Raw genomic sequence first — 26,686 nt, forward strand, 5'->3', positions numbered from 1 at the left:
GAATGTGGTCCAGGGACACAAATGCCTTTATTCATAAAATATGAATGACATAGCAGATTCATGAATGCAGCATGCAACAATACACAGGCAGGTGATGAAAAATGAAAAACATCTGCACTCCCTGAGTTTCTTATTGTCTGAATGTATCTGTCTCTCTCATTCTTTATCCCTCACACATACAAAAACACAGCTATCAGTCAAAAATGGCACAACCAAAACTCTAAGGAAGGACGGTCAATCAGATGAGGATTCATTTGCAGGGCCTGCTATTTATGACTGAGTCACATGCTGATCAGTTAGAGAGACATAAACGACAGGAATCATGGCTTTGAGGCTCAAAGATTCGCACGGCGGACATCGAATCTGCCCAAACAACTGTAGAAGGCAAGTGCACCTCTGTCTAACACTTATCACACCATAAAACAGACGACTGAGGTATGCACAGGATTCCTTCTATTCCTGATAAAGACATCGATTCATCTTAATCAAGCATCTTTAGTCACCACATAACATCATCACACAGTACTAGAATCTGAAGAGGTGTCTCGTGGTCCAGTTGCTTTAGTGTAAAAGCACCGGCTCCTGGTTAAACCTGCAGGACGGGGTCGGTTGAGGCAGTTTGGTTAAGATCGTGACCATCTTCTGTTGTTTTGTTTTTTTTAACAGGATCTAATGAGTTCTGAGGAAAATGTACCCTAAATGACGTTAATTAGCTCATACGGACAGTTCTCCATGACAACACGGACGGAAACGGGTGGTTAAAGGGCTTCTGGGAAATAGTTGACAAACAGACGGATGAAAGTGCAGAGAGAAACCACAGCCCTGTTCCAAATACTAGTAAGCCGCTTCGATGCCTATGATCTAAATCAGCATCCAAACCTCACAAACGCTTTACATATAATAGCGGCTGATTTCAATAGTTAGATGTCAGCATGTTGCCAAGCCAGTAAGCATGCACACACAAATGTAGACTAAAATTGTCAGTTTGTAACGTATAATCAATATTTCTCTTGGCTGAATTGTTTCAGCTCGATAGTGTTTGGAAGAGACTGAGGAAAAGCTGCTCTCACTAAACACACGAGACATGCTAATGTAATTGACTGATACAGAAACAAATGATCAAAAAGAATAAACGCAGTTTTAAATGTCACACATAGTACTTGATTAATAATCATACACATGGCCCACTTTGTGTAACACTAAGATGTTGTTTTGCTTACAGCAATCAGTTCTCTCCATTCATACACAGAATTACACACGTGACATTTTCATGGTGGACAATCGCACTTTGATTTGATTGAAGTCCATTCAACTTGAATCCAAATGCCAGATTTTTTTTCAGTATAACAAATAAGACAACACATATAAGCAAAATATAATTTCTTAAAAAAAAAAAAAATACAATAAATGGGAGTCAAATGTGGAAAAGAGACACAAACTGATTTTTAAAAATAGAAAATGTAGTGATGTTGCCCTTGAGTGGATCTCAGGAAAATTGTCAAGAAATATCTGGGTCATATTTTACCCCAAAAATAAGAAATTATGTTTTGCATAAACGGTGGACTGAAATAAATTAGTCTAGGATTTACTTTAAAACAATTTCACTTAGAAATTACTGGTAAATTTCACAAATAATTGCAACAAGTAACACATTAAATTAAATGTGACTGAAATAATATTTTCAGTCAATAGCATTTTAATTACAACTTTGAGAAAATCTGTTTTATACATTGGGGTATTTTATACAGAACTATGCATTTAGATTTGATTTCATTAATGTATTTTGATGATTGTTTTCGCATTACTGTATATACATTTGGTGGAAATGTGCTCAATTGTTCAAACAAAATCTTCATGCAAAATATAACTTCTGTTTATTTTCCTCTGGCATTATTTTTCATGAGATTCACCCCCTATATGAATATTGATCCTTTATTTTTCATCTGGCTCAATGGTCATGGCACTGTTAGTGAACGTCTTACTGCATAGCTCATTTCTGAACTAAATTCAGCAGATATCATTAAGAAAATGATTCCTCGTTTAGTTTTCATTATTGACTACATAATTCACTGCGATACACAGCGGCGGTACGTTACGGTAAGAAAAACACGGCTGAGGTTATCGAAGTCGGCAGCAGAAAGCACACTAAGAAGGACGGATTTGTCTCAGAAAAGTCTATGGAGGATTTTTTAAAAATCGTATTATGAAAACATCTAAATCTTACAAATCAGATTTGCATAATCTAGACAATAAACTATAAAGCTCAATGAAAACAGCACTTTTCTCAGTGCTCTCTCACATCAAATAATGTTTCCTTTATAAAGGTGCTGAAGCATTTGCTGTCCTTATTTAACTGTTGTCTCCCGCACTACCTGAGCTCTCCAGAAACGCAAGCAGGAGGTGATTTCAGCCCAGATCTGCATGCGGAAGTCGTTCAATCACTCAGGAGCCGGTGGAAACGGCAGCGCGGGCCACTGGAGGAGGGTTTGGGCTCTTGATGGATGATCACGTCCCTCTCCAGAACAGCAAACAAGCAGAGGGGAAAGCCTTGAGACCTCGACTCTGATTAGAGCCAAGCAAAGAGGAAATACATCACACACCGTCTTTAACACACACTCACGTGCACACGCCACAAGCAGTGCTGGTGAGATGAATCCCTGCAGAAAGACAGGAACAACAGACCACACAATCAGCTGGTTCGCCAGAAATGTTATCCTAGATGTCTGCAGCCAGGGTCCAAAATGTATTTGTTTTTGCGAGAGAAAAGAGAAAATCACAAGCCATAAAAAATGGTAAGCATGCATGAAACTTGAGACCGCATTGAAAATCTGGGTTTCTAACCCTAGAAATAAGTTTTAATGTTTTCACCAAGTTTATAACAAACCAAAAATTCTAGAATGAGGCAACACGAACTACCTTTGTGTGGCTGTGGGCTTCAGATGTGTGTCTCCATGTCTGTGTATCCGGGCAGCCTGTCTCCGTTAGAGCAGCTCAACATCTTGTCCATGCTGGGGTCGCTGGCCTCTTTTTGCCGTCTTTGCATGCGCTGGTGCACCAGAGGCACAAAAAACATCACGATACCCCCTACTATTGGAGGAACACCAGCCAGATAAAACGCCACATGGTAGTTTCCAAAGTAGTCATGAAGAAGTCCTGAAGTAGACATAGAAAAATAACATACGTGATGCATTTCCAAGGAAAAGTGCAGGCACTGAAGTTCAGCCTAAAGAGTTTTTATTTTTTTTGCATCAGTTGTGTGTTGATTTCTTAATTTTATGAGTTACATGATTTAATTCATTTGCAGCACATCAGTGTCAGACAGCCAACTGTTTCTGTGTGTGTGCACGCATGTGTGTAAATGAAAAAAAAGAAGAAAAAAAAACCCACTTATGGTTTACTATTGAATAACAAAGTGACTGTTCATAACAAGACTTGGATGAAAGTAAGTAAATGGAGACAGTTTAGATTTGATGTTGACTTTAAATAAAAAGGCTGAAGAATGGAACTAATCCAATTCGATCGAGACTCCCCGCTATGACGGCCGCATTCATCTTCAAACGCTCTCGATTTCAAGGAATCTCAATGAGGCTTGCAGTCTGGAATCCATTTGAAGCAAAACAAATATGAGCTATTCAGACTTTGAAGAATGTGGTAAGATGCTACCGCAGCCTCCTATACAGAAGATATGAGATCACTTGAAACCTAAACCTTTATGAGCCAGATTGTGGTTCCAAGTTGTGAAATAACAGTATGTGACAGCCAGTCCAAACCTATTGTAATGCCCCTGCTGTGAAGGCAACACTTTGAAAACAGATCCTATGAAATGATGCATCAGGTTCTTCAATGAGCACTCGGCGTTCCTGAAACCGACCGAGTCCAGACAGGTAACATCAGTATTCTGTAAATGAACCTTGAGGCCTGAAAGTATAAGGTCCATTTATTTTTTGGTACAGATGGAGCAGATCTTGTGGTGGGTCTAATTCTTCACAATGAGGCTGCGGAACTGGAAACATATGGAGACTGTCGCTGAACAGAGGCTTTAAGGCATCGGGCCAAACTAAATGTGCTCACTGGGAGACCTTGGAATTTACCCTGCGATATAAGTCTCATTCCTGTCCACTGGGCCCGGAAACTGGAAAAACACTTAGTCTGTTGTATGTGTGCAAGTCTTATCTGGGGAACCTGGCCAAGATCAGCATGCTGGCTGATTAAATCATGTTTTCAAAATATTTATCTACAAGTACAAATGTGTGTGTGTTTGCACATTTTGTATTTATTTTATTTTTTTGTAAAAATATGGCTTCACAAGTTGAAATTCTATGTGTGTGTGTGCATTTTTGTGTGAAAATGTAAAGATTCACTTTAAGTTAAATATAATATAGCTTACATGCATAAGCTTAGATCAGCATAACATAAGATATATATATATATATATATATATATATATATATATATATATATATATATATATATATATATATATATAAATGATTCATTTGAGTCAATGAGCTAGCAAATGTAAATGTTTTAATGCAAAGTATTTACTCTAATGGATGGAGTTCTTTTTTTTAAGCTCCTCACCTGCGATCGGTGGTCCCGCTGTCATTGGTATGGCCATGAGGCCGAGGAGGTAGCCGATGGCTTGAGATGCCTGCATGGGCCCTACCAACTCGAAGGCGATGGGGGCCATGATAGTGATGAAACAGCCGTCACAAAGACCCATCAGTATGAAAACCACCACCAGACCCTCGAACACGGTGCACTGAGGTATCATCATGGACATCAGACCCAGTAATATGAACGAGGCCACCTACATATTCAGACACACAGAGATTGTCTACGCATGTGGACTAATGCTCCATCCAAAGTTTGACATCTTAGACTTACAGCAACAAAGGCATTCCAAATCCTGATGCTCGGAAAATTACTTACAAAAAAATGTAATAGTACTGGTAACAGGATCAGAATTTAAGGGGGTACTAAAGACAAATTCCATAGAAAATTACTAATATATTTATATATTGAATAAAACACCCTCATAAAACATTAAAATGACATTTAAAATCAGTTCCTATAAGCAAATATTTCCTTTAATGGAAAAGGTACTTGTGCAGATGTTCAACTGAAGTTTCCTGGCAACCAAAGTTCAAGAGTTAATGAAACAGCTTTGCAACAAATGAAACAGCACAGTGTCTTTCAGGAAAGAATTCTATAACAACATCATATAAAAGAAAGGTCCGAATAAATTATGCCAATCTAGAACTAAAAAGAAAAACTAATTCAAATTTGGTTCCACTTTGAGAACATGAAGAAGTTCAGAAACACTGAAGCGATTGATTGGGCTGCTGTGATGTAACACCATTGTGACCTAAAGCGAGACACTTCCTGTCATCGTTTCATGCCAGTTTATTGTGACATAGCATGAAAGTTGCAGAAACTAGTGATTAATCAGTGAAATAATTGACGATTAATCGATTAATCGTTGTAATAATCGTTAGAATAATCGATTATCAAAATAATCGTTTGTTGCAGCCCTAGAAACAGACTTCTCCAGCTATGAAATTATGATTCTCTGACATGCAGTAAGCAGTTCCTGTTGGGTTTCCATACCTGCATGTATATTTTCTTTACTCCAGGTATGATGTCTCCGATCTTCCCAAACAGCAGTCGACCGACTCCAGACGACGCTCCGATACACACGAGCAGCACCCATTCCCTTTGAGTGTCTTTAAACTCCTCCTTCACAAAGTTCATCTGCCACAGAAACAGGAAAACCATCAGATGATTAACATACACATACAAAACTATCTATCCATCCATCCATCCATCCATCAAGCCAGCTAGCCATCCACAACACTATTCAAAGGTAAATAAATAAACTAAAAATGATAAATAAATGAATTTCTTTGTAAATGATTGGCTTCATGTAAAATACATATTCATGTATTTTACATAAAAATGGATGATATGGAGTAGATATGGCTAGAAAAAGAAACTCTATAAAACATGATGATTTGACAATGAAGCCTAATCACTTTAATTAGTAAATTACCTTTACTATCACAGGGATAAACTATATTTAAAAATATACTAAAATAGATTCAATTTTCACAATATTACTGTTTTTAGTGTATTTTTGATCAAATAATCGCAGCCTTTAGTGAGCAAAAAATACTTCTTTCAAAAACACAAAAAATCTTATCAACCCTAAAATACATATCTTGTATTTTTTTTCTTCTTCTTTTTTTTTAATGAAGTTCTTAGAACATAATGGGTATGAAGCTACATTTGATAACCTTGGGCCATATTTTGACAATCTAAATGCAAAGTGTAAAGCGCATGGCGCAGGTGCACTCAGTGCGTGTCCAAATCCACTTTTGCTATTTTTAATGACAGAAAAACGGTTGGTGTGCCCCAGCGCATGGGGCATATATATATTTAGCCTACAGAAAAAAAAAAAAACGTCCCTGTGTTAAATAAGCAGCGTGTACACTCTTTAAATAACAAAGAAAAAACATTGCTCCAGACTTTAGACCAGGTTTGAGTTGTATATTCAAACATTAAAGCAAGATTATGATTTGAAAAAAAGAAAGTGTTATGCAAAGATTTTTGGAAAAAAGCTGGAAAACTAAAATCATATAAATCATGACACATGTGAACCCTTAAAATTTAACAAAAGTATTAAAACAGTTAGTAAATTCTGCAGTTTTAATAGACATGAAATATTTTCTATATTTTCTACATTAAATATTTTTTACTGCGGGACACTGGGAAAATAAATGTTTAATGTTTAAAAGATTACACTGTGATATAACTCCTTAAATGTGGTTCATGAGGATATTTCTTGAGTCATCATAATTAAAATATACTAAACATTTTTTTTTTTTTAATGTAAATATGCAGAAGTTTTGTGTCATTGGTAGGTGTACGTACAGTCTGTACTGTATAAAATCATGTCTATGGAAAGCTTCCCATAAAATATTACACTTTTACGTGCTTGAGTGTGTGTGTGTGTTTCATGTACCTCCTTGTTGTGTGCTAATACAACAAATGTTTGACCCAAGCATAACTGTTTTCCATGAGCAAAACAGCTGTTTTAAATGAAAACATTATATTAGTGATGTTTTTGAAAATACAAAAATGCCGAAAGTTTAGGAAGAGGAAAGGGGATAGAATATAGAGTATAAAAATCATTGTCTAAAAATGAGAAAAAGTATCTGGGCATGTCGGGGTCCACAATATCCTTCATGGTTTTACAAAATAAAAATGCTTACACCTTTACTTATTTTGCCAATCGACCGATAACTTTTTCTTACATGACAAACACTTTGAGATTTTATATTTCTATTCTTACGAGAGATTCATTGACGAAGCAGTATATTTTGAACAATGGCCTCTTTGCCAGCCATCTTCTACGAGGAAGCGTCACAGCATGCACACCCCGAAGGCATCCTGGATGGGGACGCACACAGAATAACCTATTGTGCATTTTAAACCGAGCATAACATTAGGGGTTTCTTCCATATCACCAACATCTGACGCTTCTAAGCAGCCGTCACGTCGAAGGACACACTCATTCTGTGTGAAGAGCACTCAAACTGTGCTTTCAGATTTGAACTTGTATTTCAAAGCTCTCTGAAAAATGTAAGATGATTTATATTTATTCATTTCGCTAAAACTATAGTAAATGTGTATCTATATACAACAAATATGCTAAAACCGTATGGCATACTGACATCCAGAAGTTATTTAAGCATAAAGTCATCTAATTTTATATATTTCTTAATAATTTAAGTAATTTTGCTTCTCAGTTAAAAGTAGCTTGATTTAAGAATGTTTCGATATTTTAATGATTTTTTTGTATTAATATGCATACTGTTCTTAAGAGGTGGGGACTAAAATCAACATTGGAAAAAATGTGGAGGCATATTTATCATTTTTGAATGCTAATTGAAATTTATTGCATGCTACTCAAGCTGATTTTAATTAGTCAATTACCCTAAAATCCAACATTCACTGTGTCAAAAACTGAAATAAAAATACCTCAGTGATTTAGTAGCAAAAAATGATGAATATTCAGCCTCAGAAACATGGCCCGGCAGGTGGAAGAGCAGTTCTCACTCTCACCAGGGAGTTTGATTTTTTTGTGCCAGATTCTGAGCATAATTAATATCTCACTTTCCAGACATTTGGCACAAAGCCCTGGCGTGCTGTAAGCCAGTTCCACCATTAAATAATAATTACCTATGGCCTATAGATTTCACAGATTTACATGTAGAAATTTCAGAATAATACAAGTGCAGTTGACTGAAGTAATGAACGACAATCCAATTAAGAAGACCTTCTCGAGAAACTTTGCAGTATAGCTCTGCTTCTTGGAAGCGATTTGCTTTTCTAGTTAACATTTTTTAAATACCAAATCCTTATTGGTGCAGTCAATAAATCATAAAATGTAGTGTTTTTTGGCACGCTAATGAAGTTCAGTAATGCAAAAAATCCATTCGAATTTCTGAACTGAATGTTAAACAAGGTTTCGTGGAGGCTGTTGTTTACTAAGTGCACAAAACGCCTCTGATTTACAGTCAAGCCGGTGTGCATTTAACATTAAGAAAACAGAGGAAGCTATAGGAGCTAAGCATGCGTCCTGTGCATAAATAATGTATTAGGGTGCCGTGAACTGAAATATTTACTGCACTATGACAGAAAGCTTATGTGATGAGTCCACACATGTTGATGATGAATTATTAACTCGGTGTGTGTCATCTCAGGTCAGACTCTGGGGATTTCTGTCCTTGTTTCACCTTTCCTTTCCCTCACATTCTCTGTTGTCATAGGGATGGACATACTTTTACTTGGACACCTGAATTACTCAGCCGTAATGGTGCTTCTCTCTTGTTTTCAGCTGAGAATTCGTTTCCATCCGCTGAACCAAGTGCACAAATGGTCACGCTGATAAACAGGCCATAAAATGTGATGATATAAGAGAATGCACTGTTTACGGAAAGAAAAGCTTGACGCAGATGGTTCCATCATGTGTGCTTTTCTTTCCCTGTACAGCGTGGGAATTGAAAACCTTTAATTGTTCAGCATGCGTGGGAGTTTTTCAGTGTGCTTAATGGAGACAATGGCGCTCGAATTAGAATATATTACTTTTATTCAGCAAGGATGCATTAACTTGATCAAAACAGACTTTTATAATATTACAAAAGATGTATTTTTCAAATAAACGATGTTCTTTTGAACCCTTCTAGTCATCAAATAATCCTAAGGAAATTTGTCATGGTTTTCACAAAAATATGAAGCAGCTAAACTGTTTTTACCATTGATATTAATTAGAAATGTTTTTTGAGCAGCAAATCAGCATATTAATGATTTCTGAAGGATCGTGTGACACTGAAGACTGGTGAAATGATGCTGAAAATTCAGCTTTGCATCACAGGGATAAATTACATTCTACAATATATTCTAATAATTAAGTAATTTTATATTGCAATAATACTTCCCAACATTACTGTTTTATTTGTATTTTGATCAAATAAATGCATTCTTAGTGAGCATAAGAGACTTAAAAACACACCATTTCCTTTTTAACAATATAAATGTTTTTGATGTCATTTCTAATCAAGGTACTTGCCATTTCTTTGTAATCATTTGTAAAAAAAAAAAAAAAAAAAAAAAATTGTACCAGCTATTTCAGAGTGCAGATTGTTTCAAAGTAAATACTGCATCAATATTTTTTTTTTTCATAATACATTTTGTGTGTGAGTGTGTGTATGTGTGTTTGTGTGTGTGTTTGGGTGTGTGTGTGTGTGTGTGTGTGTGTGTGTGTGTGTGTGTGTGTGTGTGTGTGTGTGTGTGTGCACGCATTTGTTGCATTTGTGTTCTGTTGATATATGTCAAATCATTGGTAAGTGTTTGAAGCAAGTGCTTATTTGGTTAGTTGTGAGTTAGCCAACTTGCGTGTGTTTGGGATGTGTGTGTGTGTGTTTTTGTGGGTGGTGGTATAAAGTTGACGAGAGAGACCTTTCCCCCCTCGCCTCAGTCTCTCTCTTCCACCTACAGTCCTGTTTTTTCAGGCTTCCCACCAGAAGTAAACACTCAGTCCCGGCTTTTGTTTTGCGTATATGTGTATGTGTGTGTGTGTGTGCATTTGGTTCTCGCTTCTCGTGGTGAAATAGGAAAGTCCTTCCTTCGCATTAAACCTAAATGTGTAATCTCGGGGCTTTTGATGTGCCCCTAAGGTTTTCTCATTCAAGCGGTTTTCAAAAGATATCCAATCCACAGACCGGTGATCTCTAGGGACAGGAAATTCTTCTAAAGGATTTTTTTATTTTTAACCCCATGTCCTCCCCCTCTTCCCTTCTTAGAAACAAGGGCGTCTATGAGAGGAAATATTCAACTTATAGCTGCTTTTCCTCTGTTCCCACCACAAAGAAGCATTAATGAAACCATTGATAAGGTTGAAGAAAAGGGCTCTGATGAACTCCAAAAGCTTACTATGGCTGTACAAAGCAAACAACTGTTCAGTGCACTGATGCATTTAGCCACAGAAATCACACTTAAATAGCACGTCTATGTCCATAAGATGCTGATTTGTACAAGATAAACTGAGTGGAGCTTGAAAAAGTCAATTTGTCACAGCAGCAGAATACGGTTGTCAGTCCTGTATTTGAGCCCTTATTACAGTTACGTTCACACACAGTACAGTTATTTACGGTACTGGGAGAGGAATTGAGTCTTGCATATGTTTTTGAAAATATTACATGTTTTGGAGCACACAAGCCCAAACCAAGAGTTCTCTTACACCTCTTTTCTCATGCTCGAAGGGTCAAATACATAAAAAAATTGTTCCAAAATACAAGATATCTTGGGAAGTTTAAACCATTCAAGTGCAAGATGAAGCGAAAGAACTAAATTCAGTACTCGTGGGCTGTTTCTATGCTCACAGGAATGCAATGTAATCGTTTCACAAAATGTAATTTGCATGGAAATATTACCAAGTATCTGTAAACCGGATACGGACGAGAAGAGGAGAGATAGGTACTGTACCACTGTGTCCACTCCCCCAATCGCAACTGGCTCAAGGGAAATGGCCAGAGATCTAACATTTTCACTATTGGTTAATAAAAGTAGTCAATATGCTTTACCACCTGTCAACTTTTTTGATTGATGATGACCTTTGACCTTTTACACTGAGGGGTTTGACCCCTTGATCCCGGACCACCCATAAAACAACAATTCCCTTTGAAGTTTTTTTCCCCTCTTGATTTATGTGCAGATTCACTTAATTTTAAATGTTGTTTTTTTTTTCATACATTTTAAAAAGTATTTTTCTTAATAAATAAAAAGCTAAATAAAAATATTACAGAAAAACACAAGCTGTTCAAAACGTGAAAAATGAAATTAAAATATTCAAATAAAAGCTAATTCAGAATACTATTAAATACTATAACAACATATACATTGAAAATGACACTACTCACCAGGTGCACGTATGGAACGAAGTATCCCAGAACCGCCGTGGCGACGCCGAACGCCCAAACCCGATAGGTCAGCACACCAAACACTCGTATATTAAAGTACTTCCTGATTTTGGCCAGGCCCTTCTGCCACCTGCTCGCTGACTCCAGGTCGGACGGGGGCCCTCCATCCATTCCCATGCCTGGCATCGGGCACATCCCACTGGGCATGAGCGGTTTGAAGGTGAGGGCCAGCAGCGACTGGACCAACATGAAGATACTGAGGATCTGGAAGGTTCTGGGAAGGCCCAGCGGTCCCACCACTTTCTTGAGCAGCACAGGGAGCCCCATAGAAAAGAGGCTGCTGCCTGCCGTCACCACACCATTGGCCAAACCCAGTCTCTGTCGAAAATAATGCCCCAGGATCACCAGAGACGGCTGGAACGCGAATGAGGATCCGCAGCCGAACAGTATCCCGTATGTGAAGTATCGAAGTCCCAGCGTGCTGAGGAGAGAAGACAGGATGAGAATGTGATAAAAGGAAGATGCTGATGAAAGGTTGATGAAGGGTGCAATTTTAGTAACTCCTATTGTAGTTATATTGTTATTATATTACTATTATAGTACTATAATAGCTTTTGTTAATATTTTAAATTCACTTTATATGTATATTTTTAGTTTTCCTTCTAATCTTACTTAAAGTTTAAATTTTGTTGGGCATTTTCATCATTTTTATTAGTTTTGTTGGGTTATGAGATATAAGTATATAATTTTTATTAAGGGGGGGGGGGGGTCTAATTCTATTTCATGCATTCTGACTTATTTACACTGCTAAATAATTTGATTCTCATGCTAAACATGACCAAAGTCTCAAAAAAACGAGTTGGATGGATTTCTGTGCCAAAGACACAGCAACCAGACTGTTTTCAGTGAGAAGCAAAAACCTGGATCTGTCTCTTATAAATCTTGTAATATTTTATTGCTTCTATTAGTCAGTTATTTTTTAAATATGTCAATATATTTGTAAAAGCACTCTTTTTAAAAGTAAGTTTTCTCTAGTGTCTGTAAGTAACTTCTGCAAGATGGTTGCGCAAGAAATATAAAGTCATACAGGGTGCGTTTTTACAGTAGAACTGTTGCTTTCATGTTTTTCTCTCCTTATTAAACCAAAGCATTTCACTTCCAAATGACCTGTGATACCTGAAGCCAGAGAATGCTCAACACACGGCCAGCAGGACATTATTTGCTTAATGACCAAACAGACGTTAGTGAGATGGAATAGAGAAGCTCGACCCTGCAGGAGATCTATATCTGTAAATCTGATCTGATCTTACTATCTTTTGCTTACAGTTTGGATTTTGTTGTCCCTACCTTGAAATGTCTCCTGCACCCCTGATTTTTTCCAACCTTTTCTAACAACACAAAGAGCTTCTTTTTTTTTTTAGCTTGGAATAAAACCAGCTCTCTGTCCAACTGCACAAGGATCTCAGAGAGAAGGCACTGTGAGAAAACAATGAGAAGGAAAAGAATGAAGAAAAGAGGGAAGAGAAAGAAAGCAAGGATTACATAAATGTTCTGTCGTACAGGTCCTGCTCTCCAGCGTGTGTTTATGTTTTTTCCTTTTGCTTAAAAGACTGTCAGCGTGATTCAGTAACCTTTATATAAGCACACTTAAGGAGGCTGAGTGATTTGTCCACCTCCATCACTTCAACCACAACATCTCTGCACAACCAAGCCTTTTAAGACAAGAACGCACGAAATGAGTGACAGGAGATATTACTGACTCACATCTTACACATGTAAAAGAGAATTGGTTTGCAGAAAATTTTCGTTCTTGGAAAAAGGCGCAAGAAAAAAAAACAGAAAATATTTTACAAACATTTAGTTTTTCAGTGAACGCACAAATCATAATACTTGTTTTATAGAAAAAAAATACTGTTTTGGGAAAAACGTAGCTCTGTGTATATATATTTATGATATATTTATAATATATTCGGTATATTCAACAGTAAGGAACTTACTTTTTAAAAAAATGTATGTATCTTAATTTACATTTTTTTTACTTTCTAAGACTAAGCAAATGTGCACACATTATGGCTGCACATTATAGGCGAGCGAATGTTTACACATCTCTAACATGGGTTTATGCATGCCAGCAGATAACAGAGACACTTCAAAGTAAAGGGGAAATGATTCCCACAAATTTATAGACTAAGACTGAACTATATGTGATGCAACTGTGTATGTCATATACAAGTTATCTCAAATTAAGTTTAGAAACAGCTGCATTATTGAGAAGTTCAAGGACAGAAAAAATGTCAAAACAAACATTTTCGGGACAACCGATGGATTTGTCAATGGTCTGATCAGTCCACTGCTGCGTCTTCGCGAAAGTTGATCATTTGCATGTGTTTTTAAGCCTTGAAAATGTAAAAATGTAAGTGATTTTAAAGCTTTGAAGATGCGAAAGACAACTTTCATAACTCGGTGATGTTCTGTGTACAACTCACACACAGGGTCACAGACAACACTGAATTGAGTTCTCTTTTGTGACTACTTGTGCTTTAACAGACAAATACACCTGGCCAATTTAAAAGCATTCAAGCTCAAGAAGATGCAAATAACAACTGATTCATTGTGTTCTGTGAGAGACGCACACAGAGCTGTGTCTCAGGCGTCGTGTGAGCCCCAGTTTTTCTTTCTGCATCTTGTGCTTGAACAAACAAATACATACAAAAGTATGTCAAAATATCCGTCTGGCAAGTATCCTCCAAAACAGTCTGTTATGTCTAAGTAAACCTAAACAGTGACAGCGCTGGATGAACATTCTGGATAAAATAAATGTGTTTTAGTACGGCTGAAAGAAATCAAGTAAACCTAAAATGCCAATGCATGGGTCATATTCAGGAAATGATGTCATTGTGTGTCATTCAAATTATTTGACTGATTTCATTTTGTTCAATTCATTCAAATGTATGGAATGAATCAAAATAATCCATATTTTACATTAAATCATTGTTTATCAAAAATGTGCATGACAAAAATACATACAAAAATGTATAGAAAAAAATCATATAATAATAATAAATATTTTATAGAAAAATGTTTCGGGAATATATATATATATATATACTACTTACACATACACATAAATATATATACATTTTGCTTATAATTTCTGAATGAATGTGAAAATGCTAAAGTAACACACACACACACACACACACACAAAACTATGTACAAATGGTTACAAGAGAAAAACTAAGAAAAAAAGAAGGCATTTACGTTGCGAAGGAACTGGTGAGAAGACCGAGGAAGGCCACAAATGCTCCGCAGATGGCTGTCTTCCGGCATCCGAAGTGATCAGTGAACATACTGACCACCGGAGAGCAGAAAAATATCATCCCCATCGCCAGAGCACCAACCCATGCTGGACAGAGGAAGAGAAAAAGATATGATCAATAAATGATGAAATACATGAACTTGATTTTCCATTTGCCAAACTCACTGCCCTGATTATGTGGTGTTCTGGGAGGTTGGAACATTGCTATCATGGATAAGTATATATATATATATATATATATATATATATATATATATATATATATATATATATATATATATATATATACTGTATCTATGGTGGCTATTCTACTGTAGATCATTCTGGAATTGCTTTTGCCTATTGCTAGGTGTTTTTTTTACTGGCATCAACAAGTCTCAACAGCTGTTTAATCCGTTAGACAAGCAACAACACACCTTTTTTCAACAAGTCACCCAAACTATGCAAATCCCTAACCATAAGCACGGCAACAGAAACCTAAGTCAGCACCACTAATAAAATCATTGACAAAATAACCAGTTTTAAGATTCATTTGTGTGTGTGAATGTGGAAAGACCAACAACTTCATCCAACAATTTTGTATCGATCTTGAAGACTTCCACGATCGTAATGTTGAGATTGTGCCCTGAGTGTGCCCTCCTTGGCAAGTTTTCCTGTAAATGCATTCGCTTATGTCTTAGGTGAATGTAAACAGTTATATTAGTTCAATCTTAAAGCGACAGCAACCTAATAATACCCCTGTCATTAATGTTAACCAAACAATAAAAGACAAAGAGAAACTCAGCTTTATTTTGACTGAATCTCTTTCGTAGCTTTATATTTAATTCATACAGTAGCTGTAAATGAAGTAAATCGTACAAAGCACTGTTTACTTCATTTTTATCTATTTTCTGTATTATTTTTTTTTTTTTTTTTTGCTTGTCATTAGTTTTTGTATTGTTTACTTGAGAACTTTAGTTTTACTGCTCTGTAACTTGCAAAATATACTTAAAAACCAACGTTTTGATTGTGATTCTTCTTGAAGAAACTGCAATATATTATTGCCATATCGCCCACCCGAACATATATTTTACACATGCACGCATCCAAACAGACATTCTTTGTGCACCCAGATAATTCCGCAAAGAGACACAGATGAAAGTCCATCATCTCTTTATACAGAGCCCTGGCCAGTTACAATAGATGTCAAGCTCAGACAAACAAACACACTTCATGTTTATCATGGTTCAAAGGTAGTTTAATGTCTGCACAGTATGTCTGGATTCTAAGGACGCTGGGTCAATATTTGACGCTGATCTCTCTCTTGTCTCTCTCTCTCTCTCTCTGTATGTGTGTGTGTGTGTCTGTGTGTGTGTGTGTGAGCCCTCTTCGAGTCATTATTGGCTGAGGTTCAGTGGAAATGTGGCCCCACGATTCCAGAGAGGAAGCGGTACATTAACAAACCAAGCAAATGAGTGTTTATCCATATTTTGTAGAAGAACACAAGGTCAGGTTTTACATAATGCCCCTCCGTCTCCCGCTGGTCTTGTGGAGTCAAACGAGACGTATGTTTTCCACAGGTTTCACAGTCAGGGTCTTGTTTGTTGTTTTGCAAGCTTTGTAAATGACCGATGTTTCTGTGATGCTCAGTTGGAACTATGAGTTTGGGAACATTAGAACAATGCAGAGAGTCTCTGTTTAGGAATAGAGTGTTCTGGAAGGCCAGGTTCTAACAGCTCGGATAAAAGATCATGCAGACAACATGAGGTGGATAAAGTCTGTGTGTGTGTGTGTGTGTGTGTGTGTGTGTGAGTCTGAGGCCATGTTGGAAGGATTAAACATTCCAGGGACTATTAGGAATGGATTACCTTACTTCACCAAGAAGAAGAAGAAAAAAACACACACAGAAAAAAGAAAATGTCAGAGGTTTTTAGTTTTAACCCACTTTTATTTCATTAATATTACATTATCAGTAAGCACAGCTGATGATTTGTAGTACAGTACAAGTGCACATTCAATACAGTAAAGAACACTTCTTTGTCGCCAGAGTAGATGTTTTACTTTTTGTGAAAAAAGTGCTTCCTAGTGCAAAACACATCACCATGATATTACTGTAAGATGCAGACGAGCATTGCTACGCGGATGCTAAAGAGTGATTTTATCAAAAGTAGAGTATGTTCTGAGCGATGTTCTACCATCTGAGGCACATACGGCTGACAGCTGAAACAGAGTACTGGAAAACAAGAACAGACAAATGGTTCTCTGCTGTCACCCTCTGACGGCTTTTGTAAGCAAAGAGTTCTGTTTGTTTACATCTTTCGGGATGAGAAATTCTTGAAAAAACAAACACAGGAACCCAAAATCGGCCAAAAAGAAATGAACGAGAAACATTTCGAGTCCACAGCTGCGGTCCATGAACTTTTCAGCCTTTCTTTCTACATCCTTTCACCTCCCCGTTAAATTCTCCATTAAAATGATGAAATCGCACTGATTTGTCTTTTGCAAAAAGCACATATCAGCATTTGCCTGCTGATGATGTCTAACAGTGGATAAATATGCAATAAAAAAAACATAATTTTTCAAATGTCAAAGGTCAAAACTTCCCCTGTCACTCCCACTGCCTAAAATCACCATTCGGTTGCACTGTGGTTGAAAAGACAATTTTATTGAAGTTTTTGAATAAAATTATGAAATACTTTGTTCACTGTAAAAGTTTCGACTTCAGGAAGCCAACTCTTGCCCACTATTCCTCCTCTTTTCACTCACGCCTCTCTGTTACTCTATTTCATTTATAGCACTCTCCTCTGCTTTTCATTATCTCTCTCTCTCTCTCTCTCTCTCTCTCTCTCCACATCACCTAGTCCTGATTCTCACTAATGAGTTTGCTCCACATGCTTTATTATTGGATCCTTTGTTAAATGAGGTAGAGAAAGACACAAAGGACAGCACGAAAGTGGTTTCCATCTAGAACAGAAATAAGAGAGGGAAGAGAAGAGGGAAAACAAGGAACCGAGTGACCCACTAACACTGACAGATGCTCTTTGACAGATTGTGGATAAAGACACTCAGCCGCAGGGAAGCACGGATCACGCTCTCTTTATGTCCCTCTCTTGCTCCTACATGTGTTTTTCCCTTGATTTTCTCTCTCTCTTCATATCTGTCTGTCCTTACAAGACCCCTCATGTCTCATCTGTCAGAGCGAATCTCAGGAAACCTGTCAAGAACATGATAACAACTGAGAAATCAGGCTCTGATCCATCACTTCTATCCTGCACAGTGAAAAGATTGACTTAAACATCTATGTCTGAATACAGTATGACATTGATAATCATGTTAAATGAGCAAAAGCAGGAAGGGAAACATTTCTCATCTTTTGCCTACGGGTTTTCTATTCAACAGCAAAGCTAATATCAGCAGCTGAAACAGAGCGTTCCTTAAATCCAGCACCAAAAAAAAAAAAAAAGATTTTGTGCCTTCAGCTCATTCAGCTCGCACACACACTCTCCAGCTGCACATATTGAGGGTAAGATACTTTAATCATTAAATGACCGATTCAGACAAACTCATTTGGCAGCATTACAAATCTGTAACGCTGGCACTCTTCATGTGCACGGTCACACTGCTGTATTGAGTTCATCTGCACCGTGACCATTTCTACAAAGGGTCAGATTGCTAATCTAGTTTTATTTGCTTATTCTGTTTCATATTAATAAAGGTTCTCACAGGGAAATATTTCACATTTTATGTATTCTATATAGGGATTTTCTAGCAAAAAAAAAATAATAATAATTTAATATGTTTAAAAATTATTTAAAAATATAAATGTAAATAATAATAATAAAAAAAAAAATATATATATATATATATATATATATATATATATATATATATATATATATATATATATATATATGTTATTTACACACAAATATTTCATCAGACCAGGGTTATTATAGCTAAATAACACTAAAATGAAAAATAAATACATTACTTAAAATAAAACTCACTTTTTCACTTTTTTTTCACTTTAAAATATTAATTGTTTTTAAGTCTTTTGCGTAAAAGAGTCTTCTAAAATCACTAAATGGAAATGGAAATGGAAAAAAGGTGACATTTCTAATTATAATTTAGTTTAAGTTGACATTGTAAAAAAGTAAAACGACTGATTTAAAAAAAAAGTTCATTACATTAAATTATATGAATGAAACATAAAAACACTTGAACCATTTTAAGGTTGCCAAGGTAACATTTCTTGTAATTTAGTTTAAACCTGGTGTGCTAAAATATCTAAAACTGTGATAAAGAAAATTATAAAAACTATAAAGACATACAAAAAAAAAAAAAATTACTATAATGTTAACTAAAATGTAAATTAAAACAGAAAATTAAAAAATAAAAGCTGATTTTTATAAGATAGTATAATAAAAATTCTTCAGACATATTTTCATTTAAAATATTTGCCTGTGTGTTTTGATTTGCATATCACTCAATGTACAAAAGTAATGAAATATACAGCTATAATTACGCATTAAAACAAACCTGTGGCAATGACTCAAGCTTTATGTCAATGTGTCAAAACGCTGCATCCTTGCTTTAAAATGTATTGCTGTTGTATTACAAATGGTTTGATGTATCAAAAAGATTTGAATAACTTCTGACCAGCATTATCTGAATATGATCTGACACTCATTTAAAATGGTGGAAAATCAAATCGGGTTAAAAGAAACAGTATTAATCAGAGAAGGGTAATTTGGGTCATATTTGGTTTATACAGTAAGTTATAAAACTGAAATGTACTGAACCTAAACCAGTGCAGTTTGAAAGAGTCAGCCCACAACATGCTTCAAACTGCTTACAAATAAGCAAATGAACAGAAACAACAGGTGAGTATGCTCTACTTTTGATTGACCAGTCAAACATATTTACAGACTTTCTGTCTCTGAGTGTGTCCTGGATACACTAGTGTTGGCCAGCGCTTGAAAACTATCAGTTTCATGCCAGACGGCCAACGAACGCTTTCACCTTTCACCAACACTTGTCTACTGTTCTCTGTCCTTCAACTCATTTCACCTGTGCTGCGAGTTTTTACTGAGTTTGAGTGTTCAAAAACATTCCATCACATGTTAAAGGGCTTTTACATTTACCAAAAAATATAACTTTTTATATTAAAAACAAACAAGCAAGCCCTGCCAGATTGAAAAAGCAATGCAACAGTAACTTAACGCATTATTTTCCATAAAAAGTAACTGAGTAACGGAATTAGTTACTTTTTTAGGGAATAACGCAATATTGTAATGCATTACTTTACAGTTTCTTTCCCCAACACTGCTCAAAACCTTCAAATACCTGCCATTTTCCACACCAAAAGATTCTCAGACCAACACAAGGTGTAATTCTTGACTCTGTAAAACAAATTGGGATAGCAGAAAAGTATTTAACGCTTTACTTTAAACCATGCTTTTGAGACTCACGTTTTACTTTAACAAGACCTAAGCTGTGTAAAGAAACCAGTGTTCAGGAAAAAAAAGCAAAGCAAAACAAGCGGAAACAGAGCTGAGAGCATACATATACTGTAGGTAATATGATCTGTGTCTATGCATTACCAGCAGTCCTTCTGTGTGTGTGTGTGTGTGTGTGTGTGTGTGTGTGTGTGTGTGTGTGTGGACTCATAGGGAGAGATAGCCAGGGAAACAAAAAGAAAGAAAGGGAAAATGTAAAAGAGTGACGTTTGGGAAACTGCAGGTGTGTATGACGATAAATAATAGAACATAATTGTCGGTTTAAATTGGATCTGCTGTATTAATTTAAAACACATACCAACATAATTAATAATATAAATAAAATATTGTTACAACCCTATGGATGTTGTGCTTTCTCAGTTGTGTTGGGGCTTTCTGTGTCTCTGATCTGCCTCAGAAAAGTAATCTGATTGGCTCTTGCAGGCTGATTGTTGCTGTCTCCTGATTGGTCTACAGTGCTTTAAAACTCACAACATCAGTTCCTCAGTTCCAGTCTTTGCCACTTTGTGATCTGAACAGTTTGTATGTCTACTGCAGAGTTGTGTGTTAAAGTTTGTATTATGAGAGTGTTGAGATTATGAGAACTGTTTGCTTTGCTTTGTTTTGTTTTATATATATATATATATATATATACACACATACACACACAGTACTGTGCAAAAGTCTTAGGCCACTCGTATTTTCACCAACAAAAAATGGTCTTAAGTCAGTTATTTCTAACTTTTAATGTATGTCAGTACTAAATATCAATTTACATTTCCAAACATTATGTTTGCCATTAAATGTAACTTTTGTTTGCACAAAGAGTCCGACAACAGCCAGTGCTCCACACAGAGATCTGATCATCAGTCTGTCTGGAATAACATGAAGAAACAGAACAAACTGAGACAGAATCAATTCAGAAGAACTGTGGCGATGTCTGCAAGACACTTTAAGAAACCTGTAAAGCTACAGTATTAGTCATGTTGCAAAGTTTTAGGCACTTGTATAAATTAGGCACTAGTGCAAAGTTTTAGGCACTTGTGTAAAAATGCTGAAAAGTGAGGATGCTGTTAAAAATAATGCCATACATAGATTGTATTAATTAACTTTAAAAAGAATACAAAAATCAAGCAATCAATGGGAAAATGACCTGAATTGTTTCAAAGTGTATTTTGTTCCATGTTGAAACAGAGCTGCTTTTTGTGTCAACCTGCATGTAAAGTTGTGTGGGAGTGTCTGTTGTAATCCCCTATTGCGATTAAACATTACTGTAGTGTGTGTGTTGGGACAGGCCAAACCATGTGAGTGAGGCAGGGGGACGCAGAGCACGCCCATCCTTCAGCTCTGTGTGTTCCCACACTTCCCCTGAGCCCCTCACAGACCAATCAAATCCCTATTACACACCCACATCACAGCCATCGCAGCAGATTAAACAAAGGGCCATCACGCAGAGAGACAGAATGAGAGCAACAGAGTAGGAGAATTTTATTAGAAATCCTCAGTGTTGTGAAGCAAGGACAGAACGTTACGTGCTAGTCTTGTTGATGAACGAATGATTTTAACATTTGCTCTGATATAAAGGGGAAAAAAAGATTTTCAGTTATAATCAGAAAGATCATTTTAGAAAACAAGTGCCATCTATGAAATTCATAGGTGTAAAAACTTAATAAAAAAAATAGATAGCTGAAACCAGTTTTTCTAAATACATCCAGAATCCAGAATTTTTTTATAATTATCTAACCATGAGTGCGCTTATTTGGCTTGTATCTAATGCACTCAATACTTGGCTGGGGCTTCTTTTGCATGAATTACTGCTTCAATGCAGCGTGACATGGAGGCGATCAGCCTGTGGCACTGCTGAGGCGTTGTTGAAGTCCAGGTTGCTTTGATAACGACCTTCAGCTCCTCTGTATTGTTTGTCAGATGTTTGTCTTCCTCTTCACAATACCCCATAGATTCTCTGTGAGGTTCAGGTCAGGTGAGGTGGCTGGCCAATCAAGCACAGTAATATCATGGTCATCAAACCACTTGGAAGTGTTTTTGGCACTGTGGACAGGTGCAAAAGTCCTGCTGGAAAAGGAACTCAGCATCTTCATAGATTGTCAGCAGATTGAAGTATAAAGTGCTCCAAAATCTCCTGGTAGATAGCTGCATTTACTTTGACCTTGATAAAACACAATGGAGCAACACCAGCAGACAACATAGCACCCAAATCATCTCTGACTTCAGAAACTTCACACTGGACTTCAGACAGCTTGGATTCTGTGCCTCTACAGTCTTCCTCCAGACTCCAGACATTGATTTCCAAATGAAATGCTACATTTATTTTCTTCTGAAAAGAGGACTTTGGACCACTGAGCAACAGTCCAGTTATTTTTCTCCTTACCCCAGGTGAAATGCTTCTGATGTTTTTTTTTTATTATTATTCAGGAGTGGCTTGGTTATAGGAATGTGACATCTGTAGCCCTTTCCCGAAGACATTTGAGAGTGGTGACTTTTGATGCGCTGACTCCGGCTTCAGTCCACTCCTTGTGAAACTCTCCCAAGTTCTTGAATCGGCTTTCCCTGACAATCTTCCCAAGGCTCTTGTCATCCCTATTGCTTGTGCACCTTTTCCTACTACACTTTTGCCTTCCAGTCAACTTTCTATGAATATATTTTGATACAGCACTCTGTGAACAGCCAGCCCTTTCAGCAAGGACCTTCTGTGGCTTACCCTCCTTGTGGAGGGTGTTGATGATCGTCTTATGGAAAACTGTCAAGTCAGTAGTCTTTCCAGTAATTGTGGTTGCATGTTCTAAACTACCCCAAGAGGTACCTATATTTATACTCAAAATTAATCAAACTAATCAAGCTCAAAATGGAACATTCACATTTTTTTAGCATTTTTCTTTTCAAATAGTGATGTTGTACAGCAAAATGGGAGTCTGAACATTAAAACAAACTGAGATTTTACTGCACTTTGGCTGTAAAAATCGAGCTCAGCATGGAAGACAGAAGGCGATTTCCTGAACAACAGCCAGAGGCCTGCAAGACATTTACAAGATTATTAGCATATGGACTCTGTCTTGTTTTCTCTCACGTCGGCTTGGCCAGGGGATCAGAAGTGAGCTCAGGGGTTGCTGGGTACATTCACAGGTTCAGGAGGGTTCGTGACAGATACTGCTTTCAACTTCATTGAGAATTAAATTGATCTCTTGATCTGATTTGCACAGTGTGAAGGCTGCTAACATGCTGTTTCATCATACTGATCCACAGCATAAAGACAATATATTATAAATAACTGGGAAAATGTAAATTATTAAACATCAGCAGGTTCAGCACTAGGACTTTTCACTGTTTGCTTCACTTCACTCACTGGTCTGTGAGAAACACGCAGCTACACTGATGATTTCTCTGAAATTGTTAATGTTTTTAATCAAATGAACAACAACAGTTCTTTCCAGGTGAATCAATAAGTTGGACTTTCTGTTTAAAAATGCATGACATTTTATTTTTAGAAACTCCTTTAAGAAACAGCTGTCCCATGACTTATATTTATAGTATTTTGGATGTAACATGGTGAAGTGATGGTATCAGATATAATCTGTAATATTCTGGTTTAATATATTTGATATATACACTACAGGTCAAAAGTTTCAAATAATTTGTTGACTTATGTTTTTGGAAGACATTTTTATGCTCACCAAGGCTGCATTTATTTGATCAAAATACAGTTGAAACAGTTAAACTAAAATATTATTACAATTTAAAATAACTTTTTTAAATTACAATATAATTTAAAATGTAATTAACAATATATATTTCTTTTTTTAAGGAATAAATAAAATTCAGCAAGTATGCAGCAAGTATGCAATAAAAAGTGACAGTAAAGACATTTATAATATTATAAAATGCTGTTCTTTTGAACTTTCTATTCATCAAAGAATCATAAAAAACTAATCTATCATGGATTCCACAAAAAATATTAAACAGCAGAAATTGTTTTTAACATTGACAATAATAAGAACCATTAAAAATTTAGCATCAATAATAATTCAAAATAACTGTGCACCAAATCATTATATAACAATGAAATCAGTATATACACTTGTGGTCATAAGTTTGGAAATTATATATAATAAGAAATTGATAATAATATAATGTTTCTTGAGCTGTAAAACCAGTATATTAGAACAATTTCTGATGAAGTAATGATGCTGAAAATTAAGCTTTCCATTACAGGAATAAATTACATATTAAAATATATTCCCACATAAAACAGTTCTGTCAAATTGTAATAATATTTCAAAATGTTATTGTTTGTAATAATCTCGCTGGGTGTAAAGCATATTTTAAAACCTATTCTTAAGGTCTTGACAGCTATGAAAATGGACTGTCACTCATTATAGACTGTCCTTGTCTTCAGAACTACTCTTTTGCTCCAATAAAAAAATTTATTAATACAGTTTTGTGATGAAATAAGTAAATAAATAACGCAATTTGCCTTAAAAACAAAATTTAATAAATAAATAACTAACTAAATAAAATGCTTCTGCTATGGAAGCAGGTGTCAGTGTGTGATGTGAGAGGGTGTCTCCCTCCCTCTGTCTGTGGAGGGTCCAGAGAGGAGCCTGGGGCCACCAGACTCTAAAGAAGATCAGGTATGATCCCTTAAGCCTCTCAGGATCAAGTGTGCCTGGACACTCCTTTCAGCTCAAACTTACAACACTCAGTGAAACACTGAAACCCACTCACCCACTTTAAACTGAGACGCCTGGTCCGTCAGATCCTGATGGTCTTTCACAAGCATCATGTGCAGAATCCCGAATGAGTTCTGGATGCCGAAAATCGAGCCGTTGCACCACGTTGCAGCGAACACCACGACCCAGCCGAAACCTCCCTCTGGGGGAACGAAGCCCGGTCCCGGGTGTGCGCCGGGCGGCGTCCCCGGACGCTTGTCGGAGCAGCCGGTTTGTATCAGCTGCACCGTGCTGTCCTCCGGGGCCAGTTTACACCCCGGTTCCTCGTACTCCTGCGGGTCTCTGTGCTCCATTGCAGGGTGTTCAGTGTGTCCAGCCTGCGGTTCAGTGGTCGATTCCTCCAAACTGGCTGCTCCTGCAGCGTTTTCATTGCTTTCTGTGTGCATCCTTTAAAGAACGGATGCAAATACGTTTCCAGAATAACTCTTTTATCATATGCTTCTGAACGGGTGGAAAAGAAGAGCAGGGGGGAGAAAATCCCCTCGCGATCTGAAACGAAGTCAATCTCGTGTCACTTCGCATGGATCATCACTCATAATCCGATCGATAATGCCCAAATCCTGTTATGAGAGATCACTCGTCATAATAAAGCAGCAGGAGTTCACGCAAACTGAAGTGGACACCGTGAACGCGCGCTTTAAACCGAGTCCGAAGCTCTTTGCTCTCGGTGTCTCGGTTCACATCCCTTTTATCGTGCACCGACTCCTCCTCTATCATTTGTTGAATATTTACACCGGATCCTGCTGGGCTGCTCTGCTCACTTTTGCAATGTGTACCAGAGAAAAGTTATAAACGTCCCGAGACGCTCATTCTGCGAGAGCTAGAATGTAACCACTTAACCTTTTAAACAATATCGTCATTCCGCAAATATGAAATAACAACGTTCTAAACAACGCGAGCGTGACAATGTGTCAATTAAACGTTCTAAAAACAACAACAAGCATTCTATTAACGTAACGAAGCAACATTTAAGCGTTCTAAATATGAATGCAATGCAGCAGTCCCCGTAAACGGTCTCCACCGAGCAGATCCCGCTGGAGGAACGGATTTAAAATTCCACCGGCGCAGGATTACGGAAAGAACCGGATAGCGTCCGGAGACCACCCCCTCCTCTGTGGCTTCAGCCCGTCCCGCAATTGGCCCGAAACAAGGAAGCGCGCGACGAGCTGTATGGATGACGCGAGGAGAGCAGCTTTACAGTGTTCTAGGTGCCGAGTCCTGACACATTTACAACCAGTGGAAGAGATGAAACCCGAGAGCATCCGGTGAGCAATGCATTTGATTTCCCGACCCGACCGAGTGCACAGTCCGCCATAAATCAGACAGTTCCAGATTGGAAATGGGTCAAGGGCATCGTTTTGAAGGCTTCGGACCGCGGATGAGAGCTGGCCCGGTGTAGACGGCGGGTGTGGAAGCGGTATAGAATATAGAAGCGTGTTTGGGAAGCCATGACGGGTTATTATGGTATGGAGGGGGAGGATCCGTGACGCGCTTCCCTGTACTGTACAGTAATGCTTCTAATGTGACCTGGACACATCCACACATACTTCAATACATAGGCCTCATGTGTGCTGCCCTTTTGCAGGACAGTATCACGCTTTTAGGTAGATTCTTTTTTATTTTTTTTTTACCCAAAACAACTTCGAAATGTGTTTGAACTAT

General features: G+C 37.1%; 1 protein-coding gene across 2 annotated transcripts; it reads right to left on the minus strand.

Annotated features, from left to right (window-relative positions):
* Nucleotides 1-26,626, minus strand: LOC113091910 (monocarboxylate transporter 8-like). 2 transcript variants are annotated; one of them, XM_026257592.1, is made up of 7 exons: nt 25,020-26,626; nt 14,745-14,889; nt 11,484-11,964; nt 5,611-5,754; nt 4,582-4,810; nt 2,917-3,153; nt 1-2,723 (listed from the first exon to the last, which is right to left on the minus strand). In XM_026257592.1, the coding sequence occupies exons 1-6, from the start codon at nt 25,408-25,410 to the stop codon at nt 2,936-2,938; spliced, it is 1,608 nt and encodes a 535-aa protein (XP_026113377.1). In that variant the 5' UTR covers nt 25,411-26,626; the 3' UTR covers nt 1-2,723; nt 2,917-2,935. The 2 variants fall into 2 exon arrangements, with proteins under 2 accessions (XP_026113377.1, XP_026113378.1); XM_026257593.1 differs by having other exon boundaries at nt 1-2,657; nt 25,020-26,623.
* Between the last annotated feature and the right edge of the window lie 60 nt (nt 26,627-26,686).

This window comes from Carassius auratus, unplaced genomic scaffold (assembly GCF_003368295.1).
Source record: "Carassius auratus strain Wakin unplaced genomic scaffold, ASM336829v1 scaf_tig00214358, whole genome shotgun sequence".
Taxonomy (NCBI): Eukaryota; Metazoa; Chordata; class Actinopteri; order Cypriniformes; family Cyprinidae; genus Carassius; species Carassius auratus.

Excerpts from the sequence above, each read along its gene's own strand:
- LOC113091910 (XM_026257592.1), bottom strand. The coding sequence starts at position 25,410 with ATGCACACAGAAAGCAATGAAAACGCTGCAGGAGCAGCCAGTTTGGAG. Across the intron at positions 11,965-14,744 it reads CTCACCAGTTCCTTCGCAAC|CACGCTGGGACTTCGATACT; the intron begins GTAAATGCCTTC and ends TTCTCTCCTCAG. Across the intron at positions 5,755-11,483 it reads TCGTTCCATACGTGCACCTG|ATGAACTTTGTGAAGGAGGA; the intron begins GTGAGTAGTGTC and ends TTTCTGTGGCAG.